Source organism: Equus przewalskii, chromosome 15, assembly GCF_037783145.1.
Source record: "Equus przewalskii isolate Varuska chromosome 15, EquPr2, whole genome shotgun sequence".
Classification (NCBI taxonomy): domain Eukaryota; kingdom Metazoa; phylum Chordata; class Mammalia; order Perissodactyla; family Equidae; genus Equus; species Equus przewalskii.
In genome coordinates this window covers 83590217-83611487 of record NC_091845.1, presented here as the reverse complement: position 1 = coordinate 83611487, position 21271 = coordinate 83590217, and the positions used below count along the sequence as shown (strand labels likewise).

Here is a 21271-nt window from a genome sequence, read left to right as displayed (position 1 = left end):
TTTACACCTTTCTCTCCCTTCAACTGCAGTGAAAAATCTTAGTTCTCAATGATGCCAACATAAATGTTTACTCAATTCATCCCACACTATACACACATGTCTCAGAATCACTGTTACAACATGACAGCTGATGATATAATGACTGACAACAGGTCAAAGTTTGTTTGTAGCCCTTTTTGTCGACCTTTGGGTCAATCCCATGAGGGATGTTCAGTCAAATTACGGAGTTGAAGTTATTTGGAAGAGTTCCTATCTGTTTGCTCTTGCCACCCACCAGATGCACTGGTTTATTTAGTTCATTTTACTTCTATATATTTTTAGGGATTGCTTTTAAAACTGTAATATTATTTTATTATTGTGTAAAATATTTACCTGGTTCCAACATCAACTCTACAAAAAGAGATATATTCAAAGAAGTCTAGTTTCTATCCTCTCTCCCCTCTCACTGTTTCCTTGCTACAGGTAACTCTTTTATTCACTTCATAGTTTATTTTCTTTGCTTTTTTATTATTATTTTTATTGAATTTACTCTTTTGGAGCACTTTAAGGTTGACAGCAAAATTGAGGATAAGGTACAGAGATTTCCCATATACCCCCTGCCCCCAACACGCACATCCTCCCCCAATATCAACATCCTGGACAGAGTGGTACATTTGTTACAATTGATGGAACCTACATTGACACAACATAATCACCCAAAGCCCATAGTTTACATTAGGGTTCACGCTTAGGGTTTTTACATTCTATGGTGTGGACAAGCGTATAATGACATGTATCCATCATTATGGGTCATACGAGGTATTTTCACTGCCCTGATAAACGCTCTGTGCTTCACCTGTTGCTCCCTTCCCCCAACTCCTGGCAACCACTGGTCTTTTCACTCCCTCCCTAGTTTTGCCTTCTCCAGAATGTCATATAGTTGGAATCACATTGTCTTTTTTTTTTTTTTTTTCCAGATTGGCTTCTTTTACTTAGTAATACACATTTAAGTTTCCTCCAAGTCTTTTCATGGCTTGATAGCTCATTTCTTTTTAGTGCTGAATAACATTCCATTGTCTGGATGGACTACAGTTTATTTATCCATTCACCTACTGAAGAACATATTGATTGCTTCTGAGTTTTATCAATTATGAACAAAGCTGCTATAAATATCCACATGCAGGGTTGTTTTTGTGTACACATATGTTTTCATCTCCGTTGGGTAGATTTTAAGGAGCCCAATTGCTGGATTTTATGATAAGAGTATGTTCAGTTTTGTAAGAGACCACCAAACTGTCTTTGTAAGTGGCTATACCATTTTGCATTCCCACAAGCAATGAATGAGAGTCCCGTTGTTCCACATCTGCACCAACATTTGGTGATATCAGTGTTTCAGATTTTGCCTATTTTAATAGGTGTATACTGATATCTCATTGTTGTTTTAATTTGCATCTCCCTAGTGACATGTGATGTGGAGCATCTTTTCATATGCTTGTTTGCCATCTGTATATCTTCTTTGGTGAGGTGTCTGTTAAGGTCTTTTGTCTCTTTCTTAATTAGGTTGTTTGTTTTCTTAATGTTGAGCTTTAAAGAGTTCTTTGTGTATTTTGGATAACAGTTTTTATCAGATGTCTTTTGCAAATATTTTCTCCTAGTATGTGGCTTGTCATTGTCTTGACATTATCTTTCACAGAGCAGAAGGTTTAATTTTAATGAAGTCCAGTTTATCAACTATTTCTTTCATGGATCATGCCTTTGGTGTTGTATCTAATAAGTTACTGCCATATCCAAGGTCATCTAGATTTTCTCCTATGTTATCTTCTTGGAGTTTTATGATTTTGCATTTTACATTTAGGTCTGTGATGCATTTTGAGTTAATTTTTGTGAAGAGCATAAGGTCTATGTCTAGATTCATTTTCTGCAGGTGGATGTCTAGTTGTTACAGCACCGTTTGTTGAAAAGACCATCTTTGCTTCATTGTATTGCCTTTGCTCCTTTGTCAGAAATTAGTTGACTCTGTGTACATAAGTCTATTTCTGGGCTCTCTATTCTTTCCATTGATCTATTGGTCTATTCTTTCACCAATATCACATTGTCTCGATTACTGTAGCTTTATTGCAAATTTTGAAATTGGGAAGTGTCAGTACTCCAACTTTATTCTCCTTCAATCTTGTCTTGGCTATTCTGGGTCTTTTGCCTCTCCACATAAACGTTAGAATCAGTTTGTTGATATCCACAAATAATTTGCTGCAAGTTTGGTTGGGATTGGATGGAACCTATAGATCAAGTTGGGAAGAATTGACAGCTTAGCCATATTGAGTGTTCTTAGCCATGAACATGGAATATCTTTTTATTTAGTTAGTTCTTCTTTGATTTCATTCACCAGAGTTTTGTATTTTTCCTCATGTAGATATTGTACATATTTTGTTAGATTTATACATAAGCATTTCATTTGGGGGGATGCTAATGCAAATGGTATGGTTTTTTGTTTGTTTTGGTTTGGTTTTTTTGAGGAAGATTAGCCCTGAGCTAACATCTGCTGCCAATCCCCCTCTTTTGCTGAGGAAGACTGGCCCTGAGCTAACATCCATGCCCATCTTCCTCCACTTTATATGTGTATATAAAAGTATATCCACTTTATATGTGGGACGCCTGCTACAGCATGGCTTGCCAAGAGGTGCCATGTCTGCACCCAGGATCCAAACCAGTGAACCCCAGGCCACCGAAGCAGAATGTGCACACTTAACCACTGCACCACCGGGCCGGCCCCTATGGTATTGTTTTAAATTTCAAATTCTACTTGTTCGTTGCTGGTATACAGGAAAGTGATTGACTTTTGCATATTGTATCCTGCAATCTTGCTATAATTGCTTATTAGTTCCAAGAGTTTCTTTGTTAATCCTTTCAGATTTTCTACATAGATGATCATGTCATCTGTGAGCAAAGTTTTGTTTCTTTCTTCTCAATCTGTTATGTTTTTTACTTTCTGTTGTTGTCTTATTGCATTAGCTAGAACTTCCAGTATGATGCTGAAAAGGTGTGGTGAAAAGGGACACCCTTGTCATGTACCTAATTTTAGTGGGAAAGTTCTGGTTTCTCACCATTAAGTATGTTAGTCATAGCTTTTTGTAGGTATTGTTTATCGAGTTGAAGAAGTTCCCACTATTCCTAGTTTACTGAGAGTTTTATCATGAATGAATGTTGGATTTTATCAAATGCTTTTTCTGCATCCATTGATATGAGCAAGTGATTTTTCTTCCTTAGTCTATTGATCTGATGGGTTACATTAACTGATTTTCAAATGTTGAACCAGCCTTGCATACCTGGGATAAATCCCACTGATCATGGTGCACAATTATTTTTATACATTGTTGGATTTGACTTGATCATATTTTGTTGGGTATTTTACATCTATGTTCATTAGAGATATTGATCTGTAGTTTTCTTTTCTCGTAATGTCTTTGTCTGGTTTTGGTATTAGAGTAATACTGGCCTCATAGAGTGAGTTAAGCATTTCCTCTGCTTCTATCCTCTGAAAGAGATTGCAGAGAATTGGTGTCATTTCTTCCTTAACTGTTTGATTGAATTCACCAATGAACCCACCTGAGCCTGGTGTGTTCTGTTTTAGAAGGTTATTAGTTATCGATTCAATTTCTTTAGTAGATATAGGCCTATTCAGGTAGATTGTCTCTTCTTGTGTGAGTTTTGGGAAAGTGTGTCTTTCAAGGAATTGATCCATTTTATCCAGGTTATCAAAGTTATGGCCATAGAGTTGTTCATAGTAGTCCTTTATTATCCTTTTTATGCCCATAGGATCTGTAGTGATGACCCAACTTTCATTTCTGATGTTAGTAATTTGTGTTCTCTCTTTTTTTATTAGCCTGGCTAGAGGCTTCTTGATTTTATTAATCTTTTCAAAGAATCAGCTTTCGGTTTTATTCCTTTTTATTCTATTGATTTTGTGTTTTCAATGTCATTGATTTCTGCTCTAATTCTTATTTTTTTGTTTTTTAAATAAACAAATATGTATGTGTGTGTATTCACATCTTCGTGATTTTTTCACACAATAATAATCTGTAAGTCCCTCCATGGTAATATATGGAGATATTCCTCATTCCCTTTTTTTTTTTTTTTTTAAAGATTTTATTTTTTCCTTTTTCTCCCCAAAGCCCCCCGGTACATAGTTGTGTATTCTTCGTTGTGGGTTCCTCTAGTTGTGGCATGTGGGACGCTGCCTCAGCGTGGTCTGACGAGCAGTGCCATGTCCGCGCCCAGGATTCGAACCAACGAAACAGTGGGCCGCCTGCAGCGGAGCGCGCGAACTTAACCACTCGGCCACGGGGCCAGCCCCTATTCCTCATTCCTTTTTACAGTAGATTTTACCCCATCATGTAGACATTAACCCATTATGTCGACATACTACAGTTTATACAACCAGTCCACTGCGTGACGAGTGTTTGGCTTGTTTCCAGTCTTTGCTTTTACAAACAAAATACAATAGGTAGCCTTGTTCATATGTCTCTGTATTTTTGCCACATACCTTTGGGATACATTCCTAGTAGTGGTGTGACTGGGAAAAGGATAAATACGTATGTAATTTTGCTAGATATTTCCAAATTCCTTTGCACAGGAATTGTGCTGTTTTGTATTCCCACCAAGTATATGTGAGATTATCTGTTTTTCCACAGCCTCAGTACAAAGTATATTGTTAAATTTGGAGATTTTTTTTACCAATCTGATAGGACACAAACAGTATCTCTGTAATTTTGATTTGTATTTCTCTTACTATTAATAGTTGAGCCACTTTTCAAGTGGTTAATAACCATTTTCACTTCTTTTATGTGAAATGTTCATTCTGTAGCCCATTTTTCTATAAGGTTATTTTTCTTCACCGATTAAGAAGCTCTTTATGTATTAGAGGTAGAAATCCTTTGTCTTAGGTAATAGTTGTAAATTTTTCTTCCTAGTTTGTAATTTGCCTTTATACTTTGCTTATAGATGTTGTTGCTTGCCAGGTAAAATTTTGATTTCTGTTATCTTTTCTTTATTGTTTATAAATTTTGAGTCATAGTTAAGACAGTTTTCCCAATGCCAGGTTATAAAGGAATTCACCCATACTGCCTTCTAGTACTTGGATGGTTTTATTTTTCACACTTACATCTCTGTTCCACGTACAGTTCCATGTATACCTCTGTTCCTGGTGTACAGTTGAGGAATGGATCACATTTATCTTTTTCTATATGGCTGTCTACTTAACTCAACACCATTTATTAAAAAGTCAAAATTTTACCCATTGATTTAAATGCTGCCTTTATCCTATGCTAAAATTTTCATACACAATTGGGTCTATTTCTTGATTTTCTATCATATTCCATTGGTCTCTGTTCAGGCACCAATACCATTCTATTTTAATTATAGAACCTTTATAATATGTTTTAATGACTAGTAGCCATACCTCATTTTACTTTTTTAAATCATTTTAATGGCTATTTTTGCTTCCTTATTCTTTCTAATGAACCTTATAAAAAACTTATCTGGCTCCAGAAAAAAAGCCTGTTAGTGTTTTATTGGGATTGCTCAAATATACAAATTAACTTAGGAAGAACAAACAACAGTATAAAGTTGAGTCTCCCTACACAATAACATATATCTTTCCTTTGTTCAAGTCTACTTCTGTGTTTTTCAAGAGTATTTTATAGTCTCCCTTATATAGGTTTGGGATATTTTTTGTCAAGTTTATGCCTAGATACTTTATTTTTATTTGGCTATTGTAAGTGGTAAGGCCATCAATTAAAAATTTTAAATACATAACTGAGAAAAAATGGTCTTCTTGCCTTTGGGTTCCCATTCTTTGATCTTGTGCTTACCTTGGGAAGAAGTGAAAGGAGACCAATGTTTACTGAACTCCCTCCGGGCACTCTCACACATATTACTTCACTTCATCTCCACAGCGACCCAAAAGGCTAAGTATGGTTTTCCCCATTTTTGCAAAGGAGGAACTGATATTCAGTGAGTTGAGATTTAAAATGTGTTTTATCCTCCACATATTTCATTGTCTCTATTTTGCAAATGAAGGAATCACAACACAGGAAGTTCTACAGAAGGCATTAAAAGTCCTCATCCTGGCTTTTCCACTTATAGCCACGTGGCTTCAGATTGGGAAGAATGTTCAGAATAGTGTCAAATAGTGCCTTGTTTTGTGTCTGATCTTAATGAGAACATCTCTATTATTTTACCACTAAGTGAGACATTGGCTACTAGTCGGTATTTTTTATTCTATTTCTAGTTTACTGAGAACGTTTTTCCATTTGAAAAACAAATTACTTGAGCTGCTTAAAAAGCATCGTGTGCTAGGCACAAAATTCGTAGATAAATAGGACAGGTCAGCTCTCTGCTCTAGCGGGGTTACAGTCTAGAGCGTAGGGTGACGAAGGGGCAGGGGGCACGGGGGAGGGAAGGAGAAGAGCTGAGCGAACACAATAAATGAAAATAAGTAACTTCAGAAAGTGACAAGTGGTTTAAACAAACAAAACAGGGTAACGTGAGAGTGAAGAGAGACCCTAGTTTAGGTAAGGCGGAGGTAATACTTGAGGTGAGATCTAAATTTCAAGGAAGGAGCCTTCAAAGACGTGGGGGGAAAACAAAGGCATCAGCTAGTGCCAGAATGTCAAATTTTATAAAAATTTCTTTTTAGATTTCATTGAAATTATTATATAGCTTTTCTCCTTTGACCTATAAGCGTGACTTTATTATCCTAAACCACATTAAGGATTTCCTAATATTGAATGATCCTTGCACTTCTGGGGAAAAAACATTACTTGAGCATGGTGGGGTTTTTTCAATATATTTCTGTGTTGAATTTGATAGTGTTTTATTTAGAATTTCTCATCTAAGCTATAAGCGATATTCGTTTAGATTTTGTGTGTTTTTCAGGTATTATATTATGGTTATACTATCTTCATTAAATGAATTGGGAAGATTTACAAGTTTTTAATACTTTGGAACAGTTTAAATAGATAGGAATCATCTGCTCCTTAGAGATTTGAAAGAACTTGCCTATAAAGTTATTTTGACTGCGTGGCTTTTAAAAAGAAGTGGTCAGTTTTGTTGTTTATGTTTTAATCATTAGTTTTATTTCACCCATGGATATTGGTCTATTCTGGTGACTCCTTCTTAGTCAACTGATCACATTTATTGTACATAATGGCCTTAATTTTTTTTCTCTCTCATATATCTGGTTATTTCCTTTCTCATTCTTAATATGATATATTTGGGTTCTCACTCAATTTTCTTTTAAAGACTGGCACCTGAGCTAACATCTGTTGCCAATCTTTTTTTTTTTTCCTTCTTCTTCTCCCCCAAGACTCCCAGTACATAGTTGTATATTTTTAGTTGTGGGTCCTTCTAGTTGTGGCATGTGGAATGCCGCTTCAGCATGGTCTGATGAGTGGTGCCATGTCTGCGCCCAGGATCCGAACTGGCCACCAAAGCGGAGCGCACAAACTTAACTACTCGACCAGGGGGCTGGCCCCTCGCTCAGTTTCTTAATTAGATTTGCTAGAGGTTTGTGTATTTCATTGATCTTTTCAAAGAATACATTTTTAGGTTTAGCCTTCTTAGTTTGTATTCTAATTTATTAAACACTTCATTTTTGTCCTTTTTAATTCTTTCTCCTTCCTTCATTTTATTTTTCTAAAATTTTCAGATATTTACAACATTAATTTTTATTTGGTTTTGCTTAAAATAAAACCCATTTCAGACTCTCAGTTTATAAGTTTAGTTACATTCCATACTATGACTTGTAGTGTTCTGGTGGACATTACTTACTAAATACTTAGTAATTCATTTGTTTCCTCTTTGATCTAAAAGTTATCTGGATCAAATATGATCTTTTTAATTTCACTAAATTTTTGTCCTTTTATTAGTAATTTTTAGTTTTGTTGCATTATGATCAGAAAATGTGACCTGTAAACTTTTCACTGAAGTTTTCTCTGTCGATCAGCATATAAGTGATTGTAGCAGTCCTTTGCTGGAATGCTTACACATCTGAACATGTCTTTTTTGTTGTTCTTTGCCTGGAATAGAATTTTTATAGCATAATCTTTTCCCCTCAAAACCGTTAAGGCTACTCCATCTTCCTCTGACAGTTATTGTACTAGACAAGTCCAATTTGTGGTTTTAAAATGGATTATGGCAGAAATTTGTCTCTCTCAAATTCCAGTTTTTTCCAGAACATTTTTAGATATAGGTCTCTATTACTAATTTTGCTTGGTTTTCAGTGAAGCTTTCGAATCTGAATATTCTAGTCTTTTCCCTTTATGGTGGTGAACATTGCCACTATTATTGATTATCACTATGTCTTCCTCTTTTATAACTTCTCTAAAATCCTTATTATGTGTCTACTTTTTGTGTGTTTTTGTTTTGTTTTGTTTTGCTTTAGTGAGGAAGATTGTCCCTGAGCTAACTTCTGTGCCAATCTTCCTCTATTTTTCACGTGAGATGCTGCCACAGTACGGCTTGACAAGCAGTGTGTAGGTCTACACCCAGTATCCAAACCCACAAACCCTGGGCTGCTGAAGTGGAGCATGCAAACGTAACCACTATGCCACTGGGCCAGCCCTCTACAAACAGTTTTTTAATCTTGAATCTTTTCTTCTGACTTATGGGAGCTTTCTTAAGATCATCTCCATCATTGATTCCATTTTCTGCAGGATCTAACCTTCAGGTCTCTGTTTTAGTTGGATTTTTAAAATTTGATAATCATGTTTTTCATCTGAAAAATTGATCTCAGGAAAAAGACATGTGGTAACCTCTAAAGCGTTCTCTTCTTTGAGAGAGTAACTTGTTCTCAACGGCTCATATGCGTTGATTCCTTGGACTGATTACCTTCGTCTGGATTCCTGAATCATCTCACAGACCACATAGCATTTCTGCTTCCTTGTTTTTCACCATCGGCAGGGAGAGGAGGAGTGAGAATGTTTGCCCAAACGGCTGGCGACTGTGAATGCCTGTCCTGGTTCACTTGGCAGGCTGTTTCTTTAGTTAAGATGACTCCTCCCTCTGTCTGCATCCACTTGCTCTGCCTTCCAGGCATTCTTTGAATTCTCACGACTGTAGACAGCTCTTTCCCTGATTTCATGCACAGGCACACATTCCCCCCTATTTTAACAATTGCTTTTGGTGGGTTCATTCGGTATGGGCGGAGCTGCAGAAAGGTAGAGAGAGGAGAGTCAGAATTGTTAAATGCAGAGAGAGGCTTAGATTATTGTGTTGAACCGAAAATCCACTACACAGATACTGATGACAACTCTGGTGGTCAACTGGAGTATTTCGTGAGCCTAGTTCATAAAGAGAAATGGAAATTTATGTTCTTATCCTTCCTTGAGTATGTTTGTGCACAAGTAGTATTGTGTGCATGTAAGTCTTTCTGCTGTATTTATTTATTCTGTCTTCACCTCATTGTTCTTGTTTGCGTTCCAGAAAGACGTAGACAAGGAGTTCTATTTGTTCCCCACAGTTTTTGATGAGAACGAGAGTTTACTCCTGGATGATAATATTCAAATGTTTACAACCGCACCTGACCAGGTGGACAAGGAAGACGCGGACTTTCAGGAATCTAATAAGATGCACTGTAAGTACTGCATCATCCACCAACAGCAGGTCATTTCAGTGCTGCACTCGTAATGCTTCTAATTAAACCAAAATGCTAATAGCTTTGCCCATCAACTTTCAACAAATGATTAAATACAATAGTGCTCTGAGGGTAATATCATTGATTATCTAATATATCAGTTACTCCTCCTTTCACTTAATTCAGAATAATAAAACATACAAAATATGCCAATTAGATGCATGATCCTTAAAATGTGGTCCCTGGATGAGCAGCCTCAGAATCACCCAGGGCCTTGTTAGAAATGCACATTTTGGGCCCAGACCCTGACCTGCTGGATCAGAAACATTGGCTTGGAGCCAGCCACTGCCATTTAACACACCCTCCAGGTCATTCTGACACATGCTTCAGTCTGAGAACTACTGGGTCGGATGCTTCTCTCATCTGTGGCTTAACAATGACAGGCTCGTTTCACTCTTTATTAGGAAGAAAGATCTGATCTCTGCTGTCAGTGAACTTCAATGACTTCCACCCTTGACTACCCTTCAGAATCCCCTGGAAAACTATTCCAACTATTTTTAAAATGCTCAGGACAACCTCCAGAGAGTTTTATTTAATTGGAACCTAGCATCAGATATATTTTTGAGCTCCCAGTGTCATTCTAGACGCAGTCAGGGTTTAGAGACAGTGAGCTAATTGTTCAAAACGCCCACACCGCTAATGGACAACGTATGAAAACCATTGTGGCCAGAAGAAAAAAATGTGAAGTTGTGTTACAAACTGATGTTGCTTTTTTAGTTGGATTGATACGAGTTGCACTACCCACACTCCTTAAAATATTCCTTTTGATCCTGCCTTTTTGCATTTTGGAGGAGTCAAGGATATTATCTGTTGGAAATAGCAGTGACAGAAAACTTTCTGTGTAGAGTCTTACCTGTGATTCAAGATGAATCAGAATTTCCCAGCTAGAGCGACACACGCATCTCCCGTCTAAAGCGCCCAGGAAAAGCTCTTATTAATTCTACATGTGGGTGTCCACACGTGCCTTCTGAGGGAGCTGAGAAGTGGCTGACGGGAAGCAGCGTGAGACCCCCAGGCTGCAGCACTGCACCAACCCAGCTTTCAGCTCTGCCGCTCCCAGCCGGGCTGCTCTGGACATGCTGGGGACAGCAAGGAGCGGCAGGGACACTCCTGACACACGGAGGGGCAGGGTGGGCCTGAATGGGTCTTTTAACAATTAAATAAACGCAGTTGGCTCTGAAACATCTGGGAGGTTGTCATGTAGTAGGACCCAAGATAATCCACTTTCAAGATGTTATGTTCCAACTTTCACAGCCATGAACGGATTCATGTACGGGAATCAGCCTGGTCTCAACATGTGCCAAGGAGATTCGGTCGTGTGGTACTTATTCAGCGCTGGAAATGAGGCCGACATACACGGGATTTACTTCTCAGGAAACACGTACCAGTCAAGAGGAGAAACGAGAGACACGGCAAACCTCTTCCCTCAGACAACGCTCACACTCTCCATGCAGCCTGACACTGAAGGTGTATTTCCGTAGTCAAGACCCTGCTAGATCGATTCCTGTGCTTTTTGTCTAAAATCCTGTTGGGTGACAAGCTCATCCTTTCCCCAGGCCTCCCAAGTGCCCTTCCTTCCCTGGGAAGAGCAAGTCTGTCTGGGCCACCACCAGCTAAGGATACGCCAGACAGGTCCCCTTCCTGTCTGTTGGAGGAAGGGGAGGGAAGGACAAGAAAGGCTGGACTCTGGTTGCTTCCATTTCCACATTGTAGAACCCTCGGGACGTTCTCCTTTTAAGTTATGGTCCCTTTAAAGATAGCTGGTAAATCAGACTAGAAAGGGAATGACTGCCGTGAAGACTCGCGTCTGAACCTTCTGTTGTCTCTCTGTAGCCTCGATGTAACGTTGACTTGTTGGGTGTTTGATTATCCTGTCCTAGAACGATGGCCATGCAAATTCAGAGACACTCCCGGCCTGGCTCTCAATGAGTAAAACAAACTAAAGCAAAAAAGAAGGAATTTTAGCCAAAAAGTAAAAATGTGCCAACTTGCTTCAAGCTTTATTTGGTTATTTGTCACAAAAATGTAAGACAGGTCGAGTGTCAGCTCTTCCTTTATTCATTAGACAAATGTAAATACAACGGTGAACAAAGAGATGAAGTGTCGGCCCTCATGGAGCCAAAATCCTAATGCAGGGAGGCAGACAAGCAACTATATTAAACAAATTTATATCATGTGGTTATAGTTATAGGAGGAAAAACAGGGCAGGGGAAGGGGCTGGTGACTGACGAGGGAAGGGAGGTAAAAATTCTCTGAGGAGGTGACAATTAAGGAGAAGTCTGAATGAAGTGAGGACATGAGCCATGTGGATATTTTGGGGAGACGTATTCTGGGCAGAGGAAACAGCCAGTGCAAAGGCCCTGAGGCAGGCACACACTTAACCTGTTCTAAGAACAGCAAAAGGGCCTATGTGCCTGGAGCAGAGGAGTGGTATGTGATGTGATCCGAGGTGTGGGCCAGTGTTAAGGACTCTGGTGTTGATTCTGAGTGAGGTAAGGAGGCACAGAAGGCGCTGAGCAAAGGAGTGACATGCTTTCTTATTTACCATTCCAGGGACTTTTGATGTCGAGTGCCTCACAACCGATCACTACACAGGCGGCATGAAGCAAACATACACTGTGAACCAGTGCAAGCAGCTGCCTGAGAGTTTGAACTCCTACTACCGGGGAGAGAGGACCTACTACATCGGAGCGGTGGAGCTGGAGTGGGATTACTCGCCCAGCAGGCGGTGGGAGGAGGAGCTGCACCACCTCCAAGAACAAAAGTAACTCTCCGGCCCCCGGCTCCCCGTGTTTTCTTTTCTCTTTCAGAGAAGTAAGAACTATGCTAAGTCTCAGGAAAACAAACAGCTGCAGCAAACAATAACAATAGAAACTATAACAAAACGCTCCCAGGACCCTTCCTCCTTCACTTCTGCTTCTCTCAACTTTCTCGGTAGCCCTCATGGTACTTTCTCTTCTGTTGGGCTGCCTGCTCATATCCATGCACCCTTATCTTGCCCCTGATTTTCAAACTTAAACCAAAATTAATGCGTAAATTCAGAGCTAAAATATTATCTTCCTTACCAACTGTTTGCTGCCTATCTTTCCTCCAAAGATTTCCTTATTAGTCTAGTAATCAGTGATTTCACATTCTTAAAACTATTATGTACGGAAGAATATTTCCCATTCTCGAGGGCAGTACAGCAGATATAGTCTTGGCCCCCTAGGAACTTACAGGAAAACATGGTTCAAAGCCACCAATAACGTGCACGTTACGGAAATGTAATGAATACGTGTTATGAATAAGTGTCAGTAAAGGATGCTCATTGGAGCTTGAGAACTGCATTTAGAGCAGTGTCCCCGACCCTGCTAGTTAGTCCTTTTAGACCTTTCCCCTCGGTCAGCTCACATCAAGCACTAGCTCTTTGCGGATGTGACTGGAGAGATGGGGATGCGTGTGTGCTCAGATCTGCGGTGCACAACTGGTGACCTGTAGCTGAGTAATGGTTAGCTGGTTGTTTTGACTGCGATGGTGAGTATGATTTGTGGCGAAAAGGAGTAAAAGTTATTTCAGTGACTGGGGTAAAATAGTCAAAAGGCTCCAGGATCCATTAGGAGTCAGTGGAAAATTCAGGTAAAGCAAGTGGCCGGAAAGTCAGGGCCATTGCAATTCTTATAGACCAGAAATACTGCGGTAACCAGAGAACCCTTCACTGGTGAAATCTGGACCCATGAAATTCTAGAGCCACTGAGAAACCTTAGAGATGGCCTCATCCAATCCCCCCTTTTAGGGGAGAAGAGACCGAGGCTCCGACAGGCAGTGGCCGGCTGGGGGTCCTTCCAAGTGTGGCAGAGTCAGGGCGGCACTCAGCTGGCTCACGCCTGGCCAGCCGCACTTTCTACCACACCTGTCTATTTTTAAAGTCTTATTCTCTCTTGCTGAACAGAAGAGTGATATTAAAAACTAGCATAATGACTTAAATAAAAACTATATTTTTATTCAAAATTTAAAACTCAACTTCCACTTTCATGAAGACAAATACTAACCTTGGCTTTCTGTGTGTGTGTCTGTGTGTGTTTTTAAGTGTCTCGAATGCATTTTTAGATAAGGGAGAATTTTACATAGGCTCAAAGTACAAGAAGGTTGTGTATCGGCAATTCACTGACAGCACGTTCAGAGTCCAGGTGGAGAGAAAGGCAGAGGAGGAGCACCTGGGAGTTCTGGGTACGTCCTCGGGGCTCCCCCATCGGGTGTGGTTAGCCACGGGCTGCTATGCACAGTGACAGGCCAGGTATATGGGTTTGATTTTCTCAGTTCATATAACAAAGCTATTCAAAAAAAATAAAAAACATGTTATTCAGTAAAAATGAGAAGCTTATATTTACTAAAGAATATGGCATAATAAAATGTTACTTATTTCTGTCAGAAACAGTGTGTCATCCCATAGACTAACGAAATAGTATAGATTGGGTGTTTATCAAATTGATGCCATAGTTTTGGTGAAATTCCTAGAAATTCCTTTCTAATGAAATTCTTAACCAAATTCTCCCTGTTATCCCACCCCTCTAAAACTATATATATAGCTATTTACTTTTAAAATTAAGATGTAAATGACTAACTCCAAGAAGAAATGTACACATAGACAAGGAACTAAGGAAAGAAAAAACTGTTACTGTGCACAAGGCAGAGGAAAAGTTGCCTTCAATTTTTCATTTTAAGACAGGAAGTCTAAGAGCTTGACCAACACTGGTCTTGGGAATTTTCTTGAAAGTCATCAAGGTCCCTACTCTCAAACCCTCTGTGTTCCTACATGGTCAGCGTCCCCTGCGGCCTGGTTATCCTCAGCCCTGGAGCCAGATGCTAGGGAGGGTGGCTGTGCTGCTGGGTCACAGAATTTCTCCCAGGCAGGGGGACACAGGTAGAAATGGGAGAAGCACGCGCCTGTCAAATGCAGTCCTGCCCTGAATTCACACTCAGGAGGGTCTGGAAGACCCAGTGCTGAGAGATGCGAGCAAGGGCTGCAGAGTGACGCCTGGCCAGGGCGGGCCGGCTGACTCACCACCCGGAGACCTTCAGGACGAAACCTCCCCTCGGCCTCCAGATGCCGTGCCGATGCCCTGCGGTCTCGAACTGTGGAGGCAGCTGTTACCAGCGTTTTCATCCCGAATCCTCTGGGACGGGGCATAAATCCAAGAGGACCACAGCATGAAGCCACAGGGAAAACAGACTCCAACCTTAATGCTAAGAAAGCTACCGGATCTTTGCTTTTATTACTGATGGGAACTTCCAGTCTGACAAATATATGTCACTCTTCCTTTTCGCTTTTGCCAGGTCCACAACTCCACGCGGATGTTGGAGACAAAGTTGCAATTATCTTTAAAAACATGGCCTCAAGGCCCTACTCCATACATGCCCACGGGGTGAAAACAGAGAGTTCCACAGTTACGCCCACCTCACCAGGTACTCATGGGGGCCGGGGGGGGGGGGGGGGGGGGGGGCCATTTTAATAGACTTTACAGCCTTTCCATAAACCGCTTTACCAGAGAGGTATGGTGTGCGCGCTGAGGAAGTGCGGGAGGAGGTGGCAGAGAGGGGAGGCAGGGAGGCGTGTCCGTGTGTATGTAGGACACGTGCACGTACCAAAAAATCCACAGGACTGTCAGGAAAACGTCCAGGGGACTGGACAGCTACAGATAGCCACGGCTGAGTCGGCAGAGACGCTCTCAGGCTCAGCTAGAACCACCCGGACAGACAGGCTCCTAAGGGCAGAGGGGGCTTCCCATCCCCGTATCTAGTCTAGTATCCCGCGTGTACTGGGAGCTCAACAAATGCTTCTTTAATTAACATGGAGTAAAAGCTGAGGTGGATCAAACACAGTGTGTATTTCTTTAATAAAAACTGTACTTTTCTTCCATTAGTTGTAAACTGGCTTGTCGGAAGGGACCACTTCTCAGTAATTTAGCAGTTCCCAGATATATCAAGTGAGAAAAAACAAACTACTCTATGGAGTCGCTCGTGTCAACTCGGGGGATAGAAACAAAAAGCCTGCCCTCGTGACCCTCACATTCTTTCAAGGGAGGTACCCAATAAACATATACATAATATCAAGGTGTGAAAAGTGCCAGGAGAAAGGTTAAGATGGATGAGAGAGGAAGTGACCAGGGTCCTATATTCAGTAGGGTGGTCAGGGGGCTTCTTTGAGCAGGTGCTGCTGGTGAGAAGTAGTGAACCACAGGGAGTGGTGGGGGGAGAGCATCCTAGGTCCCGAGATGGGAGCAGGCTTGGTGTGTCTGAGGAACAGCAAGGAGGCCGGAGGGCAGAGGTGAGCCAAGAGGGGCAGAGTGTGAGGAGCTGAGATCCAGGGGGGGCAGGGGCCTGAGTAATAGCTATTTACTGAGTAAGAGGGAGGGGGACCTGAGGGCATGGTTAGGACCTTGGATTTGATTCTAAAATCCGTTGTGAGGGTCTAAGCTGGAGAGTGATGATCCGACGAATTCTTTTCAAAGAACTGCTCTGGCTGACGTGTGGAAAAGTTACTGTAGGGCACAAGGGCAGAATCAAGGATCAGCCAGGGGACTGTTGCAATGATCTGGGTAAGACAATAACCAGGCTTGGACCAGGGTAGAAGCGGCTGAAGAGTGGGCTGTCCTATTCTGGCTCTGTTCTAAAGGTGGTGCTAGAAGGACCTGCTCAAAGAGTGGGCGTTAGGGAATGCCAGGGGAGGAGGAGTCAAGGACAGCCCCCGGGTTTTGGGCATCGACCACGGGTGGCAGAGCAGTTTCGGGAGGGAATGGCAGGAGAGGAAATGCTACTTTTCAGCCTGTGAGAATGTGAGTATAGATGAAGAGACAATATGCTCAGTGGTGAATCTACGCCTTAGATTCTCACTGAAATGTTCTGCTTAGAAAAAGAGTGAGGACACGGGGGGGTCCGATGGGGGTCTTGAGGAAAAAGGAAGAGTCTACCACAGCCTTGAGACCGTCCCTCGCGTCCTGCTTGACAAACCCAGGGACGGTTTCTCAGGCTCTGGCTAATTGAAGTCTGACAGTGTGAATATGTAACGGGGAGGTTACATAACGGAGTGGGCAGCGAGTGGCCATGGCTGAAAGTCAAGGCCTTGTGAGCAGCCGTGCGGGAAGCCCTGAGGTGACTGGAAACAGATCAGTCTGGACAAGAGCCCAGAGCAAACAGAAGACGGTAAAGGCCTTGGCAAAGGGAGGGTGCAACAAGCAGCCATCTTCAAAGTGTCAAGGTCCAAGGTGTGGTCATGTCCTGTAAGTGACAGAGTTGTGACAGAACAGTGTATGGCATGACAGAGTGGGGCGGACTAGAGAGGAGGTCACTGTGACAGGTCAGTGACCCATGAGATCAAGAGGTCTAATGGCTCCTCGCCAGGAACTGTGGAATCAGCAAGAACGATGGTGAGGCCGAGAGATTACATAGGATGGGCCAGACACACAGACACAGAGAGGACATGGGGAAGGTGCTAGCACTGGGGAAATCACTGGACAGTTGAAAAGAAAAAAGTGTATTAGAGAAACATACTTCCAGCTGAAAAAAGATCTGTTGCAAAGTTTCTTTAAACTGTGATACTGGAACTGCCACCTCCAGGTTTCGTGGTATTGCATGTGCGCCATGGCTAGTTAATTCCTAACTGACCAAGAAGAGAGAAAAGGATGTCTTACAGTTTGTCTTAAAACTAAATTCTGAAGACAATTTTGAGTTCCACTACTTTTTAAACCTAATTACCTTGGTATTTTCGGTTTCTGGGTCACTGGTTATCAAGACCTGGTATGTATATCAAATATATAGTAAATATAACCAGATATGTTAACACTTAACTAATTTAGGTGAAACTCGCACTTACATATGGAAAATCCCAGAAAGATCTGGAGCTGGAAGGGAGGATTCTGCTTGTATTCCATGGGCTTACTATTCCACTGTGGATCAAGTTAAGGTAAACTTTAAATCATTTGTGTTTTGTGAAAAGTCCCAAAATAGACACACAATTGAAGGAAGATGAGGTTAGAGATTTCCTGTGGTCCAATTCTATGTTAAAATCCCAGGAAAGTAAGCTGATCTACAATTCACTTTTGTTTCACTTTTTTGTTTTGTTTAAAGATACAGTTATAACTATATCAACTCTGTGACTGCTGATTATGGGAAACACAGAATTAAATCTTAACCAATACAGTATTTTATTTCCCTTTTGATGTGAAAAGACATTACACTCAAAGAATTGAGGTACCTGATTTCAGAGCTCTATTATTACGTGATAATAAAATGATGATCTCAGCAGTCACAGCACAGCTAAAGCTGCTGTTTGATTAAATATTTCAAAGCCAGCAAAGCACTCAACAACTACAAATCAGCATGTGTACCAAGGTTCTTTCGCGGAATTAAATCTCCAGTCTAAATCTCCCTCCTGAGTTCCAGACCTGTCTATACACCTGCCTACTGAACCTCTCCACCAGCATGCCGCACAGGCAGGAGAAGCCCAGCACCTCTAAAATGGACACTGAGACCCTCCTCCATCTCTATCTGTATTTCCTATGGTAACACAGCACCACAAGTACCCATCTACTCAGCTGTTCAAGCTAGAACCCTGGATATGAAGAATCTTCTTCCCCCTGGCTCCCCCTGGCAGTTCACCCACCTGCACAGAGCTCAGTCCGTTCCCTCTCTCCATCTCCGCAGGTCAGGTCCTTGCCATTTGCCTTCACTACTGCAATGGCCTACCGGTCTGCAGCCTCTTCCCCTCCAAGCCTTCCTCCCCTCGACCACCAGGATCGTTGGTTTAAAATGCAAATACGCTACCATTCCATGTTCAATTGTTCAACGGTTACCTGTGACCCACCAGACAATCTAAAATTCCTGAGCATGATACAGCTCAAAGGCCCTTCAAGACCTAATCCGCCATTCCCCATGCCCAGCTAAACCAAACTCCTGGCAGATTTCAGTCAATTGTGGCCTTCCTCCTCTGTGCCCATTAGTACTTCGCATACCTCCATGGCAAGTGGTTCATTTCCTCTATTTTCCCTCCTACACTGAGTTCCTGGAGGGCAAGGGCTTTGTTTGATTCATCTCTGGATCTTTAGCGACTGGCATGGTGCTTGGCTTATGGAATAGGCAAGCCAGCACTGTTCATTTGGGGGTTCTTTTAAATTGCTGCTCATTAGCTGAGCCAATATTCGGCCTCTGCACACATTTCTGTTACTTCAGCATCACCCACAGGACCTACCTACTACTCACCATTGTTCCAATTCAACTACTTCCAGTGGAAAGTTACTGACTTGACAGCACCACACGGGGCAATGTCTACTACCTACACCAGTCCCTCTAAAATTCCTGAGGTCGTGGGCGATAAGGTCCTGGGTCTCTGAAATCCTGACCTATGTTACAAGGCTGACTGAAGTTTTTGCTTGTTTTCAGGATCTCTATAGTGGATTAATTGGCCCACTGATTGTTTGTCGGAAACATTACCTCCAAGTATTCAATCCCATAAAGAAACCGGAATTTTCCCTTCTGTTTTTTGTTTTTGATGAGAATGAATCTTGGTACTTAGATGACAACATCAAAACATACTCTGATCACCCTGAGAAAGTAAAGAAAGATGACGAGGAATTCATAGAAAGCAACAAAATGCATGGTATGATACATTATTCAAAAACGTACTTTTTCCCTTTTCTTCTTTCAAATACAACTACTCTGGAGACTATTCTTGTGTTTCATTTCATAGTAAACCACTTTTCTGCCTCACTTTGTGAGGCAGAATTCTGTTCAAAGCAAAAAGGGGACTATATTCAAAATCACCTCTCCCAAACCCAACATCTCATTCCCTTTTACATAAATCCACAATTAGGACTAAGGCTTTTGGTGCTAAGTGACGAGAAAAGCAATGTGGCCTTAAAGTATCCATTTCCCTCATCTGTAGTGAAATAAGTTCTATTACCTTAGAAAGATCCCATTCATTAACCTAATAATCAGCTTTTTTGGTGAAATAGCTGTTGGTTTAAAATATCCTGGAAGGTAATAAAGGATCATGTGCTTTCCCCAGCTATTAATGGAAGACTGTTCGGGAACCTACAAGGCCTCACAATGCACGTGGGAGATGAAGTCAATTGGTATCTGATGGGAATGGGCAACGAAATAGACTTGCACTCGGTACACTTCCACGGCCACAGCTTCCAGTACAAGGTAAGAGCCATCCACCGTCGTTACATTTGCTCTATTTGAAAATGTTTTAATACAAATGAAGAAAATATTTCCTCACAGAGACTTAAGTTTCAAGAGACAACTGAATTATTTTCAGAGTGTGGCACACAGCAATTTCAGTTGCCATTACCAACTTGTGTTACACCTTGCACTCTTCCCTGGATTAACAGTTTTTACTAGACTTTCATGGAGTTCTGCTCATACGTTCCTGGGCAAGGCATTTGAATGGAACTGTTAGCAGAGAGGGTAGGAATGTTCCCATAATGATAGATCAAAGGTGTCTTCTAACCTTTGTCTGTTCTAAGTTCTGGGTCTCAAATGGCCTGAAGGGAACATGATCATCCGTTTGGTGTCAAGCAACCGGCTGGCCCCAGTCTCCATGCTGCTTCTACTTCCCACCCAGGGCTCATTTCACCAGGAGTCAACAGCCCTTTTGGAAATGCTTTTTTCTTACCTTTGAGTTAATGTAGCAAATTCAGAAGCTACCAGAAAGCACACTGCAGAAAAGGCCATTTTACTATCTGCTTTGGTTTACATAGATGTTATATATTCTTATGGGCCTTTCAACACCCCTGCAGAAACACCCCCCATGTACTCTGTCGAGTCGAGACTCTGCCCGAACTGCCTCGGGTTCTGGCTCCTCCGTTGGCCTCCTCTTCTGCTCCCTTCGTTATCCTCCTTGTCCTAAAGTTTCACAAACTAATCTAGGATAGGTTCAGCAAAACCACGATTAGGGGTGAAATGGGGCCACAGTTGAGTCTCCTGTGTGACTCAAGTGCTCTGATAAAAAGGCAACAGGTGGTCCTGATTGAGGAAGTCGCTCACCACACCTTTCCTTCACACCCACTTGATGGCCAAGGGGTTAGGAGGAATACAAGAAGCACATATCTCACTGTTTGTATTAAATACAGAAATATGCAGGGTTTCATTTTTTTTTTAACAGATTTATCCATTTTTCTAAAATCCCTGAGCTGGCCAGTGAAAGATTATTTGAATGAATTCTCACTTACAATAAACATGATATAACATTTGTCATTTTTCTAATTAAGCTCAAGGGCGCTTATAGTTCTGATGTCTTTGACATTTTCCCTGGGACATACCAAACCCTGGAAATGTTTCCAGCAACACCTGGAATCTGGTTACTCCACTGCCATGTGACCGACCACATTCATGCTGGAATGGAAACTACTTACACCGTCCTACCAAATGCAGGTGAATATCCCATTAGTAAGTCTAGTCACACATCACAGATATAATTAAGATGCACCGCTTTGCCTGAATACTTCCCCAATATGAAGCATTTGTGAATTTGCTGCCCTGATTTCTTCCTTCTCTGCCTGCACACAGGAATTTTCTTACTGCTAAATGGTGTGGGATACTGCTTTTCTTCTGACAGCTGGTACC

The 21271-nt window shown here is 41.4% G+C and overlaps 1 protein-coding gene across 6 annotated transcripts in view; it reads left to right on the top strand.

Moving 5' to 3' along the window:
* Positions 1 to 21271, top strand: part of CP (ceruloplasmin) — a 60430-nt gene that overhangs the window by 23732 nt on the left and 15427 nt on the right. For 2 of the 6 annotated variants that reach the window (XM_070576288.1, XM_070576289.1), the window contains exons 10-18: positions 9460 to 9610; positions 10925 to 11137; positions 12224 to 12434; positions 13737 to 13876; positions 14984 to 15112; positions 17503 to 17609; positions 19085 to 19301; positions 19710 to 19849; positions 20917 to 21079. In XM_070576288.1, the coding sequence (XP_070432389.1) occupies positions 9460 to 9610; positions 10925 to 11137; positions 12224 to 12434; positions 13737 to 13876; positions 14984 to 15112; positions 17503 to 17609; positions 19085 to 19301; positions 19710 to 19849; positions 20917 to 21079 (1471 nt within the window). The remainder of the gene's footprint in view (positions 1 to 9459; positions 9611 to 10924; positions 11138 to 12223; positions 12435 to 13736; positions 13877 to 14983; positions 15113 to 17502; positions 17610 to 19084; positions 19302 to 19709; positions 19850 to 20916; positions 21080 to 21271) is intronic. The other 4 variants (XM_070576290.1, XM_070576291.1, XR_011527206.1 and 1 more) reach the window with 3 other exon arrangements.